This window comes from Notothenia rossii, assembly GCF_949606895.1.
Source record: "Notothenia rossii genome assembly, chromosome: 4".
In the NCBI taxonomy this organism is placed as follows: Eukaryota; Metazoa; Chordata; class Actinopteri; order Perciformes; family Nototheniidae; genus Notothenia; species Notothenia rossii.
The window spans coordinates 23,695,197-23,719,486 of record NC_136902.1 but is presented as its reverse complement, the minus strand read 5'-3'; the positions used below and the strand labels follow the sequence as shown (position 1 = coordinate 23,719,486).

At 41.0% G+C, this 24,290-nt stretch overlaps 1 protein-coding gene across 2 annotated transcripts in view; it reads left to right on the top strand.

The window, feature by feature from the left end:
• Positions 1–5,033: 5,033 nt before the first annotated feature.
• Positions 5,034–24,290, top strand: part of cntn3a.2 (contactin 3a, tandem duplicate 2) — a 35,708-nt gene continuing 16,451 nt past the window's right edge. For both annotated transcript variants that reach the window (XM_079676004.1, XM_079676003.1), the window contains exons 1-14: positions 5,034–5,416; positions 5,604–5,688; positions 8,470–8,607; positions 11,845–11,980; positions 14,854–15,029; positions 16,447–16,542; positions 16,673–16,876; positions 17,724–17,826; positions 18,165–18,349; positions 19,465–19,601; positions 20,755–20,884; positions 21,377–21,527; positions 21,799–21,926; positions 23,665–23,834. In XM_079676004.1, coding sequence (XP_079532130.1) covers positions 8,553–8,607; positions 11,845–11,980; positions 14,854–15,029; positions 16,447–16,542; positions 16,673–16,876; positions 17,724–17,826; positions 18,165–18,349; positions 19,465–19,601; positions 20,755–20,884; positions 21,377–21,527; positions 21,799–21,926; positions 23,665–23,834 — 1,671 coding nt within the window. In that variant the 5' untranslated portion in view covers positions 5,034–5,416; positions 5,604–5,688; positions 8,470–8,552. The remainder of the gene's footprint in view (positions 5,417–5,603; positions 5,689–8,469; positions 8,608–11,844; positions 11,981–14,853; positions 15,030–16,446; positions 16,543–16,672; positions 16,877–17,723; positions 17,827–18,164; positions 18,350–19,464; positions 19,602–20,754; positions 20,885–21,376; positions 21,528–21,798; positions 21,927–23,664; positions 23,835–24,290) is intronic.

Below are 24,290 nucleotides of genomic sequence, written 5' to 3'. Positions count from 1 at the left end.
CACCCAAGATGAGATGCCAAGTATCTGGCTTGAACTAGCATCACAGAGCAGCAAACTGAGTTTACATAGATGTTTCCTTCTGCACTTTTTCTCTCACGACAACAGGGCATGTTTGTTTTTTTCTTTGAGGGAAATAGTTTTTTTGAAGCTGTTCTTGGCCTGTGGAAAAATGTAATCATAAGAAATGACTCCGGAAAAGCTGCGGGAGAGCCATAAGAAATGAATGCAACTGATTATTTAATGTTTAATGTTGTTTTTATAGGCAATCAGGCTTTGTTAGTTCCAGGTTTAATATGTGCAATAAGTTCATTTCAATAAGTTTTGCAATAAACATTTAACCAGTCTGGCCCTCGACTAGTACCCATTTTTTTATTTTGACCCACTGTATATTTGAGTTTGACACCCCTGATCTAAAGTAACAGACAGAGAATCAGCAAGTTTGAAACAGGGCTGAAACTGAGGGGTTTATGGGATGCTACAATGCAGGATCTGTTTGGTATTTTGAGGCAAACACTTCAGAGACATGTTTTTTATATATCTGAGACCTATAATATATTGATGAGTATAAAAGAGTATAATAGGAGACCTTTATAGATGGGGGGCCAGGCATCACAAATTGCACCTTTACCAACCTTTTTGTGCGATCAATGTAGACGGAAGGAAGGACGGAAAGAAGGGAGGACAGACAGAAAGACCGAGAGACTTACGGACAGTCCCTCTCTGGACTCCCCCCAGTTCAGACCTCACAGGCTGTATTCTAGTTGCAGGACTCTTCTGCAGCCGAGCACATTTTTTATTGACCTACTGAAGGATTTATCTCAAAGTGGATCTTTCCCGTCATTAGCCTCTAGCAAAGCCTCCCTATCAGCAGCAATAGAGAGTAAATTCTTGATCCTCCAAAGTAATGGACCTCCACAGCCATGGAATTGCAGTATGCAATAAAAGGTATGCTGGCCCATTAGTCTTCTATGCAACAGCCTGGCTAATGAACTAAGGCTACCAGAAACGTAAAAAAGAAAGAAAGACACCAACGAGGAAAACTCCCTGAGTCAATACCATAGAGAGAGAGCATTAATACCAGTGTCTTTGTGAACTGCAGACAACAGCCAAATTGTTTTAGATTGACAACCATGTAGGTGAGAGATGCTTTATGTTTAGATGTATTATAGAATTGAGCAAAGGAAGACGATTTATGGTTTTGTGAAAAATGATTACAACAAACCTGAAAGAAATGTAAGTTTACATATTTGCAGCAATAGCTGTTCAATTTTTCATGAAATAATAAAGTAGGGTATATGTGTTTCCTCCAGTCCTGACAATTTGACAAATCACTTTCCTTTTACAGGTGACAAATTGCTTTCCATTTCTACCGTGTGTGTGTGTGTGTGTGTGTGTGTGTGTGTGTGTGTGTGTGTGTGTGTGTGTGTGTGTGTGTGTGTGTGTGTGTGTGTGTGTGTGTGTGTGTGTGTGTGTGTGTGTGTGTGTGTGTGTGTGTGTGTGTGTGTGTGTGTGTGTGTGTGTGTGTGTGTGTGTGTGTGTGTGTGTTTCTCATATAAGGGCCTCCACTTCCAGTCTTCAAATGCTCGCATTTTCCCCAACAAAGCCTGAGGAATTTTGTCAGGTGTGCACTCTAGAGTTGAGCGCACACTGTGCTGCGATGAAGAAACATCATAATTAACATCTCAAACCCCATTTCAAGTGTGTGCATTTGAGATTTCCTCCGCTACTTTGTGGGGAAATTGCTGTGTTTCGCTGTCTGTTAACCGACCAACAGAGTGAGCAAATTAAGCGGTGATGTTTTCCTTCTGCAAAACTGGGTTAAACATGGGGGTCGCTGTGTTCTGCGATAAGCATGGATCTTGCAACCATTTGCACTTTTCTTTATGCGCTTCCAAAATTAAAGAAGCTAGTCATACAGGAGACTTTACATCGAGTAGTCTGAATGGTTGGGAAATAAGACCTAATGACTTTTGCAGCTTCACACACACATGTGAGGTACAATGCTCATTGCTGTCTCTCACACGCACACATACACGCACACACGCACACACACACACACACACACACACACACACACACACACACACACACACACACACACACACACACAGTATACACACATTATACACACACAGACAATGAAGGAAGTAATACCTTCAGGGGGTTGCTATTAAGATGGTTAATCCATGCGCCTCAAGAGGACCAGGGTAAAATATTCCTGGAGGAAGCTTTTCACAACAAGCTACTAGGATCAAGTGCATGAATAAATTACAGGCATAATTAAAGGAAATGTCAAATGGCTGCTGTATGGAGCATTATTAACGATGCCCTGGCCATGTTAAAAGAACCTTCACCTGAAATGAGAATGATCAATGTAGGTTTAATGGGGCTCCTCGTATAGGCTGAGGAATCCCAGAACGTATGGTAATACCTCAGTCTATGGGTAATACATTTAGATTTCTCTGAGGCCCAGTACACATATTGGCCTGGTGGTAATATACACAAGGGTGACATGTATTGACTTAGAGGAAGAGTCAGACAGACAGAACAAGAGAGACAAAAGGAAGGAATGCCAGTTGAAAGTTTGAGAGTGCGAATGAGAAATGGAGGAAGAGACTTGGAGAGCAGATTCTTTCCTGTCTCGTCATGGGAAATACATCCTTTCACCATGAACCAAAGCTGTCAGCGGATGCTTATCAAAAACAGGGAAATTTCAGCCTCTGCAACTCAGCAGCAACCCAATTTATTTCAGTTGGCGAAAGCAGTTTTTAATTATAGTCAACTCCAGTAAAGTAAAATGTCTTTATAGAGCCCAAAATCTCCAATTTGTCTCGGAGAACTTGAAAATCTATTGTACAAGATACAAAATTATGTACTTTTTGCTTGATCCTCCATTACGATATGAGGTGCTGAGGAAATCTTTTAGTAAATAATGAAAGAGATTGCATATAATTTAGTAAATATTAACAATAAGAGTTTTAGGCAAAACGTTGAAGCGTTCGGAATAATGTGGATCAAATGATCTCAGGTGAAACATCACACTCCTGTAACAAACAGTCAGGTGCTGGCATAAACATGTTTTTTTTTATTTTTCTCTAATTCTCTAATGTGAAAACGGGCCTATTTGGCTTGTCATTGCACCAAAAGCACAGATGTTGGTAACAGCATTAATTACAGCTCATTTCTATTTAATACCAGGATCCTGAAACTCAAGCTGCTAAATTGAATTCAGCTGCCATTCTTTTTATTATGTACCTCCATATCTTCCCTACTGTGACATGTCAAATGTTCAGTGAAAGGGCCAATTAGAAAGAGAGACATGTCACCAACATTTATTTTGTCAATTTGTATTTGTGGGTTTTAACCACAGGTACTTGCTCCTTTACATTCTCATAACAACCAGGCACATTTTTGTTGTGCAGTGAGTTGCACATTGAAAAACAGGTGCAGTTGTACCCACAACACTTCCCTCTCCTCCAATCAGAAAACTATTTTTGAGTGATGTCACTCAGCCCACATACATGCCCTGCTAGCACCGAAAGAAGAACCCACACTCATACATTTGTAAGTAATTTGGAAACCCGACTAGGCAGCTCCATGTTTTCAGCCACTTGCAACTCATTATATTGGTCGCCTGCGTGTATGCTTCATTTCGGATGCCTCTCACTGACCAAACATATTGTAACAGGCAGCCACTCCTAGCTCATAAACTCACTCAAGCTGATGAGTCCATGTTGCTTGTCTAGTGTGAAATGAACAGCTCGCTGAAGTCAACAAGTGACTGGTGGAGGGGAGACCCAGAACCAATTCTCTCAGGAGTTAGTTTTAGGACCCCTAGTGGTCAGTATCCCATGCTTTAAAACTGTCCAAAATAATCCAAGCAAATAATGATACCTTTCCTATACATGATATGATATTGATCTGTCTTTCTGTTGGTGTCCCTGTCGTAAAGACAAACTGATCACCTTCCATTTTCTTTAGATGTACAAACAACACAGGACACACTGCATTTGTTTCCAAAGAAACTGCGCAACCATAGGCCATGAAAACATATTTTCTGTCCGTTTATTTTCATATGAACAAGAACGACTTCATATGTTGTACATAACAGTAGCCTAGCAGCCAGGTAGCCGCCAGATACTCTGATCTTTGTGCTCTGATAAAGTGGTTAAAAGCCAGCAGTATTAATAATTAGGCAGGTTTTGTTACTTCTGAACTAGCTCAATAATAAGACATTTTGTTTTTATCAAACCCTCTCTTTGCTTCTTTGCCTCCTATGCAAACAGGGCTATTTTGCCGGGTAGAGTTTCCACAGTTTACATTACTCTGCCTATGGTATAAAACAAACATGTTATTTATTGCTTCTTTTTTTTGTTAGGATTAATTAAATCTGTCCTTTTGCAGTAAATGTTAATTTTTCAAAAATAATAGATATCTTTTTTACTACAAACCATGTAGATATACAGAAGATCCAAGCCATGCTTCTGCTTTTCAGAAAACTGATCAATCACCCTTAGTGAAAAAAAATCATCCTAACTATTATACGTCATGTTTTAAGTTACAATACATCCTCTTGGTATTAACTCAATTAATCAATCAAAGTGTATTTATTGCCCAATATCAAACATTTTACATTTGTCTCAGTTGACTTAACAGTTTATACAGAACACATTTGACACCCTCTGTCCTTGGACCTTCCCATTGGGCAGGAAAAACTCCCAAAGAGACCCCACAGTTAATGGGGGAAAAAAATGGAAGAAACCTCGGGGGGAGCAATAGAGGAGATATCCCTCTCCCAGGATGGACAGACGTGCAAAAGGTGACATTTGTAAATCAAACAGATAACACATTTACAACAGTCCAAATGCTAGAAATATGTGTCTATAAATAAGTATACAAGAAGATGGACGACAGCAACAGACACCGCCACGACTTAGCTATAGCCTTTGTCTACGGCATGTGTGGCACAAGGACCTTAAATCTTTAAAAATAAATATTCAGTCTTGTGCTTATGTCAAAACCTGGGAGCCAGTTAACCCTGATAGATATTGAGTCGTGGAAGCTCACAGTTTGTTTGTCATATCGTGGGTTGTCGCAGGGGGGCGCAGTTCCCCTCCAGGTGCGCCTTCCTCCCTCCCGCACCTTCCCATCCCAGCTCTGCTGCTTGTGGCTGCTCCTTCGTACAGCCCACTTATTTTTCTTCTTCTTCTTCCTCTTCTTCTTCTTCTTCTTCTTCTTCTTCTTCTTCTTGTTCGCAGGGGGAGCTGACTTGATGCGCATAATAAATCATCTCTGCAAGATTCCCTCCAAGTCCAAATTCAGAACTACGCGTGTTGGATTTGAGAGCGCAAACAAGGGCGAGAGTCGAGCCTCTTAACTGGGGATGTTTCAAATGTGATTCAGCACGGCAAACAACGTGGGTGTTGTGTGTGTGTATATGTGTGTGTGTGTGTTTTTTTTAGTGGGGAGTGGAGAAAGAGGAGAGCAGCGATATGAAACGCGGGATGTTTATGCCTCCTGCATTACCCGTTATCTCTGACTGACCACCAGCTCAATTGTTCACCTGTATGAACGACCTTGCGATTTTTCTCCCCTAAAAAAAGGCTTTCCATGGAGGATCAATCTGTCGCTTTTTCCGTGAGGGCAGAATTTGGTTCCTGCTGGTCTCAAGAAATTTCAAGATAAGAGGTAAGACAAAAAATTATTACCCCTTGAGCGCGCTTGACAATTGGGAACGTGCACAAATACGGAACAGCTACATTATTTACACAGTGATATTTATATGCTAAAATATTAATACATCCTAACAGGCTCACATGTCGGCCTGTTTTGGCTGCTGTCCCGAAATGGCTCATCAGTTTCTAATACCATTTATTTGATAATAATTGTTTAGTCTGGAGTAACGAGACGTGCCCTCCCAACTGCAGCCAATTCCTCCACAGTGTCTGGTTCTGGAGGGGCATTCATTCATACACAGACACATTGGGGTTTGTTATAACTAGGGAGTAGTTTTTTGCCTTTCTTTGACCAACTGATGCAGATATGCTGTACTCACATTGTTGTAGCCTCTAACTGCTCCTGTGGTTCCTACCTGGTGTGGTGTGGTGTGGTGTGCCACACTGCAGCTCCACTTCACCTCACCCTCTGAAATGTGTTGCTACAGGCCAACACTAAAACATTTTTTGAGAGTAACCAGCCTTGGGTGGAATTGCATGCCTGGTGCTTGTGTGCACAAAAATACATAATAAAGGTATCCAGGTGTTACCAAGGACCCTCTTTCAAAGGCATGAAGGTAAAAAATACCCTCAGCAAACCTTGATAAGTGTCCTGGCTATGATTGTCTGTAAGCCTCTAGAGATACAGCAACATTCAGCAGGTAATTGCATACTGTATGCCACAATGTCAGCTGGAATATCTGTGATGAATGCAGCGAAGGCCTTCAAAGTAAGTATGTGTAAGTACACTCCCACTCTGCCAGCTGGACTATTTGTTCAACCAGCGTGTTACTTGGATGCAGGCGTAGTGTGATGGAGGTGGTAGATATCAGGATTTTACATTATTTAACCCAGTGGTGTCTAGGTACAGGAAGGAAGCCTCAGCGATTGAGAGTGATTCACCCCGTAAACCCTTTCTCACCACCTTCTATCACAGTCATCGGTAGCACCATTATCCATGATGAGTGCAAGCTGTGAGTGAGTGAGTGAGTGAGTGAGTGTGTGAGTGTGTGTGTGCCTCATGTTCAGATCTGTGTATACTGTGCGTGTGAAAAGTATTATACAGTGTGTACATGTGAAGCACTGAGCTATCAGCTCTGTGTCATATCACTGACAAAATCTGTATCTATTTTGCATTTGTAAATTATTTATTAGATCTGCATAAGGAAAAAAGGAACACGTTGCATCAGTTGTTCCGGGGTGCCATCCTTGACAAAACCCATTATAAATGCAAACCAAGATGCTAAGTCGACAGTAGTTCCACACACACACACACCAATATTCAGTCCTGAGGTGCCAGCACTTTGCACACCGTGGGCCTATCACTGAGGTATGGCATGCAGGACTCGTCTTGAGAGGAAGCGTACCAATCCAATTGTGCAGACTTTCAGGCGAAGAAAAAGGACAGAGCAAACATGAAAGGTAGGGAAGAAAAATTCTGGCTGAGACCCCACGTGCCTGATTTGACATCCAGGCAGCTGACAAACAATTAGAGCCTATATAAGTAGCTCTCTGAACCAGGCTTGCCCCGGGATTAAGCCACAAATGAGCCGCACATCACGGCTTATGTTTCCTAAATGGAAAGCGAGTGCATGTGTGTGTTTGCGTGTGGAGGCAGGGTGTTATGCGTGTTGAACATGGCGAGAAAGTGAGTTTGGAGTGTAGGTGTATGTGGGCTGTGTGACATTTAGCAGATTGGTGTTATTACCAGTCTCTGGCCTTAATATATCTTGAACACCTCTCGAAGAAATTTGTGATTCTGTGTGTGCAGACCTTCGTATTGCTGTTAATATGTAGGTACACGCTATTGTACAACCATCTGCCTATACACGTGAACATGTGTAACTGCTCACTTTACTGCTGTGATATTGCCGGTTCTCCTTTGTATGTATGTTTGACATTTCATAATTGCATCATTACTCGCTCAGTCTCCTGCAAGAAGCGGGTGCATCGCAATTGGCAGAACATGCTACACGCAGACAGACACTTGCCCTTGATTATGGACCTGGGTGGAATGGCTTCCTCATCAGGCTGTCTTGATTCACCCCAGCATGTGGGGAGACACATGCTGCTGCGGGTGAATCTAATTGATTGGATGGCACCCAATTCCCAGGTCCAAGTCTCCTCCGGCAGCCAGAGTGAATCTATCCAAGTGAAGGATGAGCTTAGGCGTCGGTCGCCCCCCTAATAGATTGGCATCGGCTTCTTCCCATATGCCTCTGGTATCACCCTCAGACATCTCTGGGTGCAAGTTGGCCGAAGCACAGGGCACAAAGTGACACTGCCTGGATCTTCCCCGATCAGAATTGTGGAAACGGGCAGAAGTAAAATGAGACACATCCTGCACTAAGTAGCTGTTAGCAAAATATGCAATATTCAATAATGTTGTTGAATGGAACAAATTGCTTCCAAACATTCTTTTATTGCACAAATTGAACATGGAATGATCACAAAAGGCACCAATTAGAAAAAGAGTGCTAGCTTCATTTTAAAGTGGAGTTTTCTTCTGAATTTATCTTTCAATTAATCCAAATTCCCAGAGTGCAATATAATGATAAACAACAATATTGTGCAGCCTTATCTTGCACCAAATGCAACATACAATTGTATCATCATTATATATTTCTACTTCTGAAATGTACACTTATCCTGTCTTCTCCTGATGGATGATTGAAAGATATCCGGTTGAAAGTGGGATGAAAATATTGGGTTTCCCAGAGTTTGGTGTTTTACAACAAAAATCTTGTTTCAACAGGTCAAGCTCCCCTCTCTCGGAGAACACGAGTGCCATTTCAAAGCTTATTGGATGAAAGTCTCATTTGCCCTTGGCTGCCAAAGATGACGTTGCCATGGAAACAGCTTCTACTGTTATCAATCATCGACTGTCTGGCAGGTAAACCACCTTTTTATATGAGTAATGATTATTTCTTGTTTGGACATTTACAGTTGCTAGATGATAGCTGAAGAGCCGAAAATAATGCCTGTGTCAGAGATGATAGGATGGCCCACGTTTAAAGGGGCACTCCTCAGTATTGACTTCCATTCACAACACAGACACAATACTCTCAATCCTCCTCCTCCTCACTACTCTGATAGCAACCTGATGAAGAAGGCACTGTTTATTTTTCTTTTAATTATTATTCAAACAAAACACAGAGCAAAGACTATCATGACTGTTACCTAAAGATATGTTTTTTCCAAATGATATTCCTCACTCAGTTACTGTAATGTGAACAGATAACAAATCAAAGATTGCCCCTCTTAAAGGTCCCATGTCATGCTTTTCCGGTTATTACCCGTCCCCTTGTGTGTTATATAGCTTTTTCTGCATGTAAACGGTCTGCAGAGTCACAAACCCTCAAAGTACACCCTGTAGCGAGTAAAACTCTAACACAGAAAAGACCTGTCTATGCTGCCCCAGAACGCCTCGTTGGAGATTTCTCTTTTTCCATTGTTTTCTTCCTGGGTATGGTGACGTACCCATACCCAAATGGACCCATTGGTCCAAATGGACCAATCCGTGGAGCCGTTACATTAGGTCCGCGGATTGGTCCAAATTGACCAATCCGCAGACTTCCTCAAACACACACACTCAATCTTTTCTCAGCTGCAGCTCCGCCGATTTCACCTCCTGAGACGGCGGGACGCGGCGAGGCTGTGAGTCGGTGTGGGGAAGGGGGGGGCAGGAGTTCCAACAAGCCGTTTAGGACAGAGAGTGAATACACATACTATACAGAGAAACTGTATGGGAAACCAATGTGATTTTGGAAAATTGCACAATTTAAAGAGCAACTTGCAGGTTAGGGACACCAGTGAATAAATGTGTAGGAAAATGATGAATACAATAGATTTTCAAAAAAATATACAGAAATATACACTACAGTGATATCTGGCGTCGTTTTAGTATGACATTTTCACTTCCGCATAAAAAAGCCTCCGCACGTGACCTCCCGGGTTATGGCTAGAAAGGATCCGTCTTGTGTAAATATGACGTCACGTTCCCGTTGTAACTCTCGTTGGAGTGGCTCGGAAACACATCACAGCAGTAACATGATGCAACATACACATTAATGCAGCAGGATAATAGTAAAACACTGAAAGGGAACATTGTATTGCACCAGGAGCTATCTTGGGACTTTTACTGTGACAACGTTGACTTGCCTGTGAATAAAAAATAAAGCATAGTGTTGGTGATCTACAGTGTTGTCATTCTTCTTTGAACAGCAAGACCGCTAACACCCTATTTCACAATCACACTCCCTGTAATTGACATAATTAATAGATAGTTTAGCTTCTCACCATCATTTGCTGTGGCCCACTGATGTTAACGATCGTAACTGAAAGGCTGCCTGACAAACGTAAACATTCAGCCACGTGACTTGCAAACTCTCGCGAGAGTTTTACACTAGACGGATCCAGCGCTGGACGGATCCTTTCTAGCCATAACCGACCTCCCGCGTGTGACGTAACATGGGGGAGAGCGGCCGGTCTAACGTATGAATAAACATGGATCACAATGCTGGTTTTGACACAGAAGAGGTTGAAAATATATATTCGAATGCATATGATTATAATTATGAGCCTGCTATGCGTCCAAGAGACCGGGAGCAGCCAAGGATTAGAAAAAATAACGGCCATCGGAGAGAAATGGAGCTTTGGTGTGTGGAGAACCAGTGGAGAACAAAGCAGCTGTCAGGGAGAGTGACCGGCGTTAGCACATCACAACATTGTAAAGTTAGCAATCATATATCAGGCTATAACTAAAGTAGTATTGATAATATAGTAACGTTACTGGCAGGACTGTTGATACTGATCCATAACAGAAACTAATGCGCAAGTATCAGCCGTATCTCGCGTTACCTAATGCAACTCCACACTACGTCTTACGGTGCTGTGTACCGGAGGGGAGACGCGAGATACGACTGATACTTGACGATCTGGCGGAGAAAGGTTTTGGAGCCTCCGTTGATATGCCGTTGTAAATGGCTTGATGGAAAGCAGGTGTGTAGTCGGGGAGGGTGCACAGCTGATTGCAGCAGGTGAGTGGAGGTTGAGCCGGGAGGCACAGCCACCACGCCCACACAAACAACACAGACAGGGGGAAACAAACACAAAGGAGACGGCTGGAGCAGTACAGCCACCACAGCGTTACCTAATGCAACTCCACACAACGTCTTACGGTGCTGTGTACCGGAGGGGAGAGAGAGAGAGAGAGAGAGAGCAGCAAAGGGGGGGAGAGAGATGTAATACGGTTTCCTGATAAAGCTGTGGAGAGTATGTGCTGCAGGGAGGTGGATGCACAACGCAACCAGGAATGAAAGCTAGCTCCGGTCCTTTTCCCGTGAGGGAAACTGTAGACTCGATGTCCTGACAGGCAGCTCACCATGATTACAAATGGTGAAATGCAATGTAAAATTACCGAAAAAATACCAGCTCACTAAATCACAACCGCTCAAACCAACTACAAACTACTACCGCGGATTGGGCAGAGAACGAGTCCGAGAAAGTTGCTCCCCCATGTGACGTAATATGACGCGTTTGACGTATGACGTTAAAAAAAAGCCGTTTTTAGTAGCAGAGCTCAAAATTGCTCCTTTCCCTCTGAATTCCTGCCCTTATGTCTTGTAAAACATATCAAATCCTGCATTAACATTTTTAATTGTAATTTTCAGGCAAAGTTAAGCATAAATGTAGTAAAAAAAAAAAACCTGCAAGTTGCTCTTTAAATCTATTTTAGTATACCTCAACAATGGAATTATGATCAGTGGAAATGGCCATGACATGGGACCTTTAAGTCTTATTTTAACTTATAATATACAACGATATACTAAAGCATTATTATATTTTATCAAATGGAAAATTCACAAAAAACATCTCTCCTTTTAAAGTCACAGGAATGTCATCCTGTTAAAGTTATTCAGCCTTTTCTTTAGGAAGAATCTGCATTTTTGTTGCAAGATGAAATGAAAAGTATTGAGTCTCTCCCCATGTTTACTAATGTCCATCCTCCTATTATAACTGAGTGTCCTATTTCTTCCAGAAGAATGGAGGAAATGTGCAGGCCAAACTTTCCTATCAAAATGGGCACTTTTCTTCGGTTTTGCTCAGGCTGTTATTGTTTTTCTGACAGATTGTTTGGACACTGGATCGTACCATGGTCCAAGATGGAGGATGGAGCCAGGTGACTTGTTCATTCCTGTCGACTCCATAGAAGAAGAAGCTACTCTGACCTGTGATGCTAAGGGAACGCCATCTCCTCAGTACAGGTGAGAAATCGTTCAAATGAGGGCATGTGCGAGATAAAGATGCAGCACGTCATATGAGGTGTTCAATTTATCTTTACTTAAACTATTACGCATTGTGAAAATCAACAATCGCAAATTTGTTATAGAAATATAAATAGCAGCAGAAGAACGTTATAGTATTATCAGAAATGACCATCATCAGTTATTGCTTTCCTTGTATGAACCTAAAGGAAGTCAAGTGCAGAATCAGCAGCTATTCTTCTCTTGAACTTCGTCCCTGAAAGCGTTTTCATAGCAGCTGTCAATGTCATAAGAGGACCTTGTTTAATATAAAGTAAACATAACCTTTGTCTTCGTGGGGACATTAAATCAGCTTGAAACCGTAAAGTTACACATACAGTACATATATATTATTTATACTACTGTCAGCCTTGCTGCTCAATTCATTCACAGTAATGAAGATAAGGATTTAAAAGAAGATTCTTCACATGGCATAAGCACGTCCTTGCTCCCCTTTTCATTTTCTCTAAATTAAACTGAAACGCTTACAGACACTCAAAGCAGGGGCGTCATTATGGCTTCACTCATTCATATTGACTAACACGCTGCCAATCTTCCTCTTGTCTCGCCAGATATTATCTTAGCGACACACGTGTAGCATCTTAATGCATCTTAAAGCTCCTCTTTTAAAACGCTGTGAGGCCGATGCACGTTGCTAGACACCATGTGGCACCAACAGACATTGATTACAAGTGTCTTTGGCGTTGAACAATAGAATTACTGCGGCACAGCCGGCACAGGCGAGATGAATGATAGCAGTGTGGAGTGCGTATGCTCATTATTTCAGGCTTTTCACATTCTTCGCCTAAGACCAGGTATTTCCATGTACTGATTAAAGGTGAGATGAGCATGTTGTAATGCGGTGCCTTGTCAAGCTGGCTGTGCCCGGCTCTGCAAGCCCTCCGCACCTCTGTGGCTCTTCTCTTGAAGTGTAAATAGGCTCCCTCCCCTCTCCTCTCTGTTCTCCCTTCCCCTTTCCTCTGCCAGACCTGTCACTCAAAAAGAGATGAGTACACTGAAGTGGCATTATTGCTCATGGGAGAAAGCCACAACTAGTTTGAAAAAGCATATTCTCCCCAGCCAGTCATAAAAGTGATGCAGAGGGTGACTTGCTTTACCTTTACTTGACCTGAGGTATAACGCCTGTGGCTCTGAGCTGCAGTTTGATCCAGGATATCCAGTTTCTCTGTGGTCAGATGGTCAGACAACATGTGTTCACAAAATGAGTCTCAAGCTGAGTAACTCAGTTTTGGGGTTGATATTCAATCACCTGCCCAATGTTCAGGCCACCACTGAGGCACTTTAGGTCAAAAAGAGGTGATGGAGCTAAATGCAGTTGTGTGGTCACAGACCCTTAACACACACATGCATGTTTTAATAACAGAGTGAACCGTTAGGTGATCATTGTACAGAAGTTCACACTGTTCAGCTCTAAGAAGTAAAGTCAACCACTATACATACAGAAATAAAATAAGTCTAAGTGTCGAGAGGAAGGCGGCAAGCACTCGTCGGCGTTCAATGGTTTGGGTATTCTGTAAGAAATTATTTTGGAGGTTATACTTGAAAGCTTTTGGAAAGTTTGCCATTATGGCCTCCCTGTCTTTCATTTTTTCTTTCATCACTTACGAGAAGTAGAATAAAGGATTGGGGCTGAAGGAGAGAAATTGTTCTTTTATATGCTTTGAGAAATATGATGGTAAATTCTTGAAAAGGGCTCTGTCCTTCAACCCATCACAGCTCCGTGTTTCACTAGCATTTAAAAAGAGAAGTGTTGTGGTGACAAGAAGAAGAGAATGTATTTTCTAACTGAATATTGGGGCTTCTTTACATCCATGAATTAAACTAATTTCATTATTACATATTTTAGGTGATTCATTTATTTAATAGCACAATCTGATCCTGCTGCGCAAGGTATTATCTCTTCAAACTTCAACACTTAGCAGGCGCAATAGATGTAATGGAAGGTGAAAAAGAGTTTAAAAGGCATCCTTTGTTACATCAGCCCCTGCCAAGTGCTAATCTGTTGTCCTAATTAGAAGTCAAAGGTGGAATAATGTCACATTATGTAAATATAATGTGACAGAGACGAGGTTATTATGGGTAAGACTGATGATAATATCTATGATGGCTTCTAAAACCTTTATCTTCTGGTTCCCTTAAATAGCAGAAGACAGCTTTGTGTATGATAGTCTAAGATTAAACTTTAATGATCCCTGCGGGGGGAAATGAGATCGCTGCAGCAGCAAATAGTGGTAGAGCAAAATAAAGAAAAATAGAATAGGAACAGAAAATACAATATAAATAATAAATGTGCAATTTAAGTGTAATATAAACCAAAAACACTGGAGCATGTTGTAGAATAACGGATAAGAGAATTATTCGATTACAGGGACAAAACCATATGCAACAATCATCGAACATGTGCAGAATAGGATAGTGAAAACTATTCAGTTAATCCAAATCTAAATTGACAATAATTTAGGACTGTGAAGAAAACAAGAAAAACCACAGAGGGAATTCAAAATGCTTCTTAGTATATTTAGTCTTTTCGGAGCTACTTTATGACTTAGGAAACTTTGTTAGGAAAGTAAAATTCCAGCAGGATAATAATAAATGGCTAAAAATCACACAAGTCCATGCTGTTCATGCTTCAATCTGCAAGCCTGTGACTTCCTCCACACCAGCACACATGTTCAGTGTATTATTCTTACTTCAAGTGAGTTACTACAGTGAGTTGTGTTCCCCACTCACCTCCTGTCAGACCACCTTGGTTGGTAGAAAAGAAATGGACGAGGCTTTTTTGCCAGGGACTGATGGTGTCTTTGCCCTCACAGATGGTCATTGAATGGGACTCTCATAAATCTGGGCCTGGATCGCCGGCGGCGTCTGTCTGGGGGCAACCTCATTATAAGCAGTCTGGACCGCTACCAGGATGTAGGAATGTACCAGTGCATGGCGTTCAACACTGTAGGAGCGATTCTCAGCAGGAGAGCCAGTCTGCAGTTTGCCTGTAAGTTCACGTCACTTTTTATTAAGAAATGGGATGGTGGTGTAACCGCACTTAGAAAAAATAATGCCGACGCACACCAAACTAGGTGGGCGACGCTTGTAATATTTATGAGTGCTACAACTCTGAGGCAATGTTAAATGCTGAAGTGGCATGGGGGCAGTTTTAGCGTGACGTCTATTCTTTACTTATGTTCGTTCTTGCTAACTAAGAATGAATACTTCATTTCACCTTGCTTAGCTTTATCAGAAATGTCATTGGTGTTTTATGTCATGTACTCTGGGGGGAAAATAAATCAACCAAATTGTGTTGGGTATGAAAAATACCTCAATAAGGACTCAATGCTGTGTTAATGTTGACTCCAACATAATATGTCGGGTTTGAGTAATGGAAATTAATAAAACTAACAGTACAAACATTTGTATTACAATTGCATTGCCATACAAATAAGACAAACTGTGATATCTCTCACATTACATACACGTGGTGGTGAAAGCAGCAAACATCTGAAATGAGTAAAGAAATAAGTACTTACTGTTAATGTACTATTCATTGTACTTCAATTGTTGCAGATAACAAGAAAGTATCTTTTCACACCTTCTGTGTCTGGCCTTGCCGATATCTTTGGTTGTATTTCAAGCTTTTAGACATGCACTGCTGAGACATAATGACATAACAAACTCAACAACCCATTGTGCAGAAATAATGTCTTTGTTACACTATATAACACCTTGCTGATAGGATTTTTTTGTTAGGAAATCTGTAAATAGCCCAAATGAAAACTTTGAAACTGATTGAAGAGAGGTTTGTGGCTTATATAGAGTGACCAGAAGATATCTTCATTGCCTAATACTACCAGGGGTTAGTGGAAAAACTTGACGCATTTGTGATGCTCATCATTTCACTATTTCCATGCAATGGATAACATGTGTTATAATACTGTTTTTTGTGGTTTTCAGTTTATTTCTAAGCCATTACCAGGGGCAATACTGAACAGTTGGTTGTTTAACCTACAGTAGTTATTGTTCTTATTTCTTATTCAGACCTGAAGGTTAATCGTATTATGTTTACTGCAATATGTGAAATATGACCAAACTGTTGGTTTTGTGTCCTTGTGGTTGCTACTGTATATATTGTATGTTGTCGTTTTTTCCCCTGAACTACTATAACAAGACACTTAAACACAAGCGCTTTGACATTATTGTCAATTGGTGTACGAAAAAAAGGATAGCAATATGTTATATCTCCCTGCACTTGTGCTCATACCTACAATCCTCTTCTCAGTCTGAACCTGTTTCATTCACTGAAGTGGAATTCTCCAGACAATATCTTTATGTGCTTGTGTGAGAGTATTGCTGTAAGCACTCCGATACATGTGAGCTCCTGCGGTGATCTTCCTTTTCATTTTTGTTTCCCTCAGACTTAGATCATTTCAAAGTCCACACCAGAAGCGCAGTGTCAGTCCGTGAGGGACAAGGAGTGGTGTTACTTTGTGGAACGTCCACTTCCTCAGGAGGTAAACCTTCATCCTGGCTTCAAACTGTGCAGTTGTTTAAAGTTGAAGTGGCTTGTAGAATAAAGTATACCATTGCCAGCATTAATTCACCTTTTTTACCATCACATTTAAAAATCTCTTTTTCTTCCAGACCTTACGTATGCATGGGTCTTCAATGAGTACCCTTACTTTGTTCAACAAGACAATCGGCGTTTCGTCTCCCAGCAGACGGGAAATCTTTACATCGCCAAGGTTGACCCCTCAGACGTGGGCAACTACACTTGTGTGGTGATGAACAGCATCACAAAGGGCAAGATTCAGAGCTCACCTACATCTCTGATCCTCAGGACAGATGGTAAGAAGCCCAGCTCAAGGCCGCGATGTGACAAGTGTGCCTCACAGCCATGTATTAGGGACCTTTCCTTTGAAGGTAGCTTTAATCATCGCACTTGCATGAGTGCTCTTTGTCGTGTCGTGCCTCGCTGTCGTTGAGTCACCGAGCGCTAATGCTTGTAAGTAAATAGTTGCTCCTCCATGTAGGCCAGCAAACAAAGCACCCAAATCTCCTCGTTGCTGACTTAGCTCTCTTATAATTTCGCATTGCCTTTAAAAGCTTTTCTCTGTGCTTTCACATGAACTCTCCAGCGCGATTCTCTTTGATCTGTTGTTCTATTCTCTGTCACGCCTTCAGAGAAAGAGTGAATAAAGATTGCCTTCCGATGAATAAAACATAAGCCATACGTCACTGGACCATTACATTGAGTGTTCTGGTGGCTCAACCAGTTAGTTTCCACTCAGTGTACTGTACATGTGGCTGCATACATTTAAATCTCATTGCATCGTTTTATGATCCTAGCCTTGACTGTCTTAAATACTGTTACAAACAATAAAACACAAGGGGTTGGGAGCTGCCCACTCAAGCTTTGAAATAATAGACTAACAGCCAGACTAGCACAAAAGACAAGATTTCAAATTCTACTCTATCTATTCCACCGAGAAGATATTTAAATTATTCCTTGCTGGTGTTTCAAGGCGCTCTGGCGACATTTAAGTGATGTACTACTAGAATGTTTGCTCATGTGTCTTTTATTTCTCCTCTGTTAGTTTTACAGTGCGATTGTTTGGTCCATAATGCAAACCATATTGCTTGTAAGTCATGAATAATGGAAGACTGAGCAAGTTCTTGTGCTTGCTCTTCATAGGAGTGATGGGCGAATACGAGCCGAAAATAGAAGTTAATTTCCCAGACAATGTACCCGCAGCAAAAGGATCAACAATTACGCTGGAATGTTTCGCCCTTGGGAAGTAAGCTGGATTGCTTCAAGCATGTTTTCAATCTTCCGCTGTCTTTCATTCCAGACATCTGGATTTCTGTAAAGTAAAGTTGCTTTGGCAATTATATTTTTTAGAGTGTGGCATCAAGCCATGATTGGTCTGCAAGCCATGTGAGACTGCATTATTTTTTGTCAGATCAGGGTAACTCTAAACCATTCTTCCGCCAAAAAAAATACAGTGGCTTTAAAGCTTCATCAAACACTTTATCGCAGGATTACAGAGACCTGCAACCTGAGCTGCAATCTTAAAAGTTCAAACGGACTTGAATTGGGATCTCCGCTGAGGTTTAATTCCTCTGCGTCTTTCAGCCCTGTCCCAGAAATCACCTGGAAGAGAGCTAACGGCGTTCCCTTCCCAAGCAAAGTCAAAATGAAGTACTCTAATGCCGTGCTGGAGATACCCAGCTTCCAGCAGGATGATACGGGAGGATACGAGTGTGTAGCTGAGAACAAGATGGGCAAGAACATAGCCACCGGTCGGCTGGCCTTCTATGGTAAGACATATTTTCTTTTACTTGCTATGACAACAAAACACATTGTACCGATTAAGTTATAATGTGTGAGTTCTTCGCTATGTTCCATCTGTCATATTCTCAATGTAATACTGCTGCTGTCAGTGTCAAAAGAGTTGTTATTTGGTAATACGATCGATATGTTGACAGCCTATTGTTATTTACAGCTTTAACAAGTAATTTTCTTTCATTCCACGCGGTTAGTGTTAATTTTACTGCAGTTACATTTTTGGCATCTTGACTTACCTCAACTGCTGTTCCTTTTTTAAAGAGGAAGAATGACACTTTTGAGTGCAAATGCATGTAAAGTCAGCTGTGCCGATTGTTATGAGCACAACACTCTACCTGCTACACATTCTGTAAAGTTGTAAATGTGTAAGAGAAAAGAAGCTAGAAAGTTGTGTGCTGGATGTGGGAACAGACCCAGGGCGATGTTTATTAAACACAGAATTAAGGTAGTTGTTCATGACAGCTTCCTGCTTTGTGGCGTGGCGTTTCATGCTAATCTTGACTTGCCACAGGCAGCTGACACATTTAAGTGATGAAGCGGAGTGAAACCCTAGATTCACTCCTCTCTCCCCTGTAAAGACAAGTCTATTTTCTAACTTATTGGAGCTGTCACTCTATTCATGCTTTTCTTTGAACTATTTTCTCAAATTCAATTTTCAAAATGTAGGCCTAAACAGGTTTGCTTAAGAAAAATTGTATTGGTCCTAAAATAAATGCTCTACCACTTCAAATATTAAAGAGGTTTATTTACTTTTGGTTTTTGATATCATACCAGCTTCTTAAGATTTTAGGATTTAGATTTGGCTCGCTTTAGAGTTACATTCAATTATGATTTATTTTGCGCGATGGGGAAGTGCAAACTCAAGCAGACATGGATCAGATCAATAAATGCCCATTCCTAAAGTTTTTTTTAATGCAAATGTTCCTTCTTCTACCAGTATAACTACAAAATAAAAATGTCTCAATAATTTAAATATGTAACTTAAGAAGGTCTTAAAAAGTCTTCAATTTATCTTCAAACCTGCTGAAACCCCAGAGATATTATGCTCCTTAAGTAATTTCACTGGTTCATACTTGTGTTCCCTAAGCCAAGCCTCAGTGGATCCAGGCCACGAAGGACACGGCCCTGGCCATAGAGGAGAGACTTTACTGGGACTGCCGAGCCAATGGCAAGCCCAAGCCCGCCTACACGTGGCTGAAGAACGGCCAACAGCTTCTCTCTGAGGTAAATTACTGCCCGTCTTCTGCCACCTACCAATGTTTTATTTTTAAAGACTTAATCCTCATCTTCAGCGCATCCTTTTATTTTAGAGAGCCTGGCGTCAAGCAGAGTGCGATGAGAGGCGAGTGTAAACGTCTTGCTGAGGTGTGCCAGTGATGAGACATGGATGTAACTGTCTCTTATTCCGCTCTACCTTGGCAGATTACACAGTCTTAGAGAGTGGATCAGTGTAGTCCCTCCGAGATTGCTCCATTTCATCTGAATGGAGTCGGTGGTTGTTTTCATTATTCATGGTGCATGTTTTAGCTCCTCCAGATTTAGGGACAATGGGTTTAATCTACTGTGAAATATGCTATACGGCTGCACACCTTACCCAGGACCACCAGGGACATACATAGCTTTCAACTTGACTTGACTTCAATATGCTGCTGTTGCTTTATCTTCTCAGCAGCATTTGGTAATGCTCAATGCGAGCACCTGCTTCTATAACAACAGCAAAAAGCTTTTTTTAAATGTCATTCTATGATTTGATTTTAACAATATATGTACTGTTGCAAGATCAAAAACGTGATTGTTTAACTAAAAGGCAGTATTGTTTACTTTTCATGATATCAGTTTCAGACACAATGTAAGCATACTTTTGTGTAAATGTATAATCTTTCATTCAAAGAGAGAGCTTAATCTTCACACGCTAAACAGAAACAATATACGATTAGACCATAATGTGTGTAGTTGCATGGATTGAGTTACATACAGTAAGGGTTTTAATGAAAAACCTTTACCTGTTTCACCTCAATAAGATATATCCTGGCTTAATCATTCATCAGAAATAAAACAAATACATATATTTATAACAGGATGCTGAATTTAGCCACACATACACACATTTTGCACACAAAGTTTTCACTACAGGATATTATTACAAGCTGAATACTGGTTAACATGATAGTGAGAATATTTGAAAAAAAAATATGTTGTTTGTGCACTGACTCTGATGCATTCACGGCAACATAATCCTGATTTGATCTTCGCCCATTGACATTGCCTCTAACCCAATCCAATTCTTATTGAGCTTTGCCAGAGCGCGCTGAGCAAAGCAAAAACCTACCTTCAAGTCTTAAGCAATAATTGCTTTCTTTCATCCTTTTCTTCACAGGACAGAATCCATGTGGAGGACGGAGTCCTGTCAGTGTCCGCGCTGACACTCTCTGACGCCGGCATGTACCAGTGTGTGGCTGAGAATAAACATGGCGTCATATATTTCTCTGCTGAACTAATGGTTTTAGGTACGGTGGCATTTATCTCTCCTTTAAATCCTCCAATCATTGTTGCCGAAGAATCTTAAAGGTCATCTTACTGTCATTCTTAAAGGTTGTCTGGATTAGTGGATAATGGGGTCAGCGAGGAGGGTTTGATGGGGCCAAACACATTTTAAAAATATTTTCCCCTTCATGATATCCTGATTTACTTTGAAGTTAAGGTGAGGATGGGGTAGTTGATTCAAAATGAACAACAAAAATGATCTTTATGAGTAAAACCAATTAAAGATGCAACATTGTTGGCCCCTGTAAAGCCATGTTCTTTATAGAAAATGGAACAAAAATCAACAGGAGTGATTGGATTATATATTTATTTTCTCCCATCACAAATGTTTCAAATGTCTGTCTCCATTACTTTCCAATTTGATGATTTTCCCAGATCAAACTGAGGCGTGCTTCAAATGCCCTGTGAGATTTTCTGCAGGCTTGTACTAAAGTCAGTTTACTGTTTCCCATCAGCCTCTCCGCCAGACTTCACAGGAAACGTCCTCAGAGCTTTGCTCAAAGCCAAGGCAGGAACTACAGTGACTTTAGAGTGTAAACCCCAGGCCTATCCCATCGCCAGCATCTTATGGAAGAAAGGAAACCTCCCTATCCACACCAACGACAGGTAATGACTGAACTGAACCTGCTTTAATTAAGCCAGAGGACCGATGGCTGTGATAGGAATGTACAATTAAAGGCAATTCAGTATTTCCCATCGTATGTTTTCTACCTTGTTAAGTCCAAACGATCAATATCCCCCTTCACTTACACTGCTTCTCGTTGCCTATGATAATGAAGAACACTGAGACAAATCCAGAATTAGAGTTTATCTAATGACAATATTATCTTTTGTTCTCTGAAGTTGGATTGCAAACGGGTGTCTCTGTTTGCTTTAGGATCACACTATCCCCAGATGGAACATTGAGGCTTGCCAACGTGAGCAAGTCTGATGCAGGCAGCTATACGTGCTTCGCAAGGAATAGATTTGGCATGTCAAGTACAACAGGACGGCTCCTCGTTACCGGTAAGCTCCACTGTGACATAGCAGAATGTTTATGCATCCCACTTAGTTAGCAGAATTTATCTCAATATGGATTAACGCAAGGGAGAGTTACTGTGGCGCAAAGAGTCGATAACTGGTGGGTGGAAACATAAAGAAACTTCAGGTTTTCCTCTGAGGAGCGAGTCAGAAACTTTAGGAGCTGTCTATCCTTCAAGGACTTTACAAAATTAAATTAAATCCTGAAATCATTTTGTTATATTATTTTAAATGTCATTTTTGTTTATTTATTGATTTGAAGGGGTGTAATGGTTACTCAAACTCGACTTCAACTTAAAAAAAACCTTTTTGTCTTTCAGTTTAATTCCATTGAGTTGTTAAGTGCGGCTGCAATAACGCACTTGGAAGGTGTTTGAAAAAATACTCTATCATTGTTTTCTTCAAAGCAGTTGAAACAGCCAATTTACTGCAACAAATGAAAGTGCCCTGAGTGGAGGCAATGAAAGCGTTAGTGAGGAGGTGTTACAGATGCTGTTGTTGTCGAGCGTGTGCTTCCAGTGGAGTGTTAGTAAAGTGTTCTCTTATTGGTTTTATTAATGTGCTGAACGCTATTGTCTGCCACTGTAACTGCTAGTTGGGGGGGTATTTTTCAAGGCCATAATGCATTCAGCGGCACAGAGCCACGACACAGACATTGATTATTACTAGCTTAAGAACTAAGGGGACATTTTTACATCTAATTTCCTTACCCCTCGAGATTCTACTCTATAAGGTAAGATGTAAGATTGAAAATCCTCTTGCTTTGTGCTGCACCTTCTTTATTTGATTCTAGCAGATTCATTATCTTGATTTTGAAGCATGACAGACTTAGTCCAATCATTGCTTTTGTAGACTTTGAAGCAACGCCCCTTCATTTATGTTCTGGATGCACAGAGCAGCCCATTACATGAAGTTTTATCTGATCCGCACTGTATTGTAATTGCTATCAGGATTTCAGGAGATTATTCAAGCAGTGTCAGCTTGGAGTATTAGGCCATTTTAGTAGTGGCAGGCTGGTATTATCACATTATTCCACTTAAGACTTTGATGAGACCTTGCTTTATATAGATAATTCCCTGCCTGTGACTAAGTGTATTATAGCGCATGTAGCCTCACTGTTGAACCCAGAGGTGGGAAGTAGTGGTACATTTTTCTGGTATCAGTACTTTACTCCACTGCTTATTTTTCTGACGACTTTTACTTTACTTCTTACATTTTTAACAAAAATACCTGAACTTTAAACTTCTTTTATTTTCAAAACAGGCACATTACTTTAGATTTAATCTGTGTTTGGTGGCGTGATCATTATTAATGATAACTTTGTCATTTTGCCATTGTTCAGCATCGAAACATTCATTAGCTAACAATGACATTATTTTTCTATTAATATAAAGTGAGGTCAGTTACTTTATAAAACAGATGGTAGTTATGGGTACTTAATTACATTTCGAAGCCCATACTTCTTTACTTTTACTTGAGTAAAGAACTTTAGTCAGTACTTCTACTTTTACCAGAGTATTTTTAAACACGAGTATCTGTACTTCTACTTGAGTAAAGGATGGTTGTACTTTTGCCATATCTGGTTGAACTTCTATTGCAGAAAATCAACAATACACTGCTCATCTCGTTTCATGTCGCAATGAATATCTTATGATCTGTGTTAGATTGGCAGCCACCCTGTGAGAAATGACTCTCTCTCAATTTTTCATTTTTTTTCGGGCAGATCCAACCAGAATCACCCAGGGGCCCGTGGACATGGAGATCATAGTGGGCGAGAGCATCGTGTTACCCTGTCAAGTCTCCAGTGACCCCGTCCTTGACGTTTCTTTCTCCTGGGCCTTCAACGGACAGCTGATCGCCAAGGGAGACGGTCACTTTGAGCTAGTGGGTGGGGTGAGTGACCCCGCAGTCATACTTCTTCAAAACGTGCGAATGGGCAGTTGGCACCTCTCACCATCTTGCTTCACTTCATCCCTGCCATTAGTTAAAAGAGACAGCATGTGGTTTGACACCCTGGTATTTCTTGGAGAGATTTGCTGTGGTTAGTTTTGCTGCAATGGGTGTGATACCATCCTTTTTTGCAATTTTAAAGATTCTCCTTGGAGGCATTACAGGCTATGGGAATGTGAAGATGTTTAAAAAGGAAGCTCTATTAAACCATTCAGCCCCTCTCAGCTTCCAATCGTACGTTTGTGAATAGAACCATGCTATGTTAGAATACACATGAAACATCATATAGTTATGCCTTAGTTGCTCAGCCACTGTGACAGGTTGTCCTCTTCTTTTTAAGTACACTTCCCTTACATGAGCTTACCCTTCTGAAGTAATCTATTTTCAATAGTTTGGTTG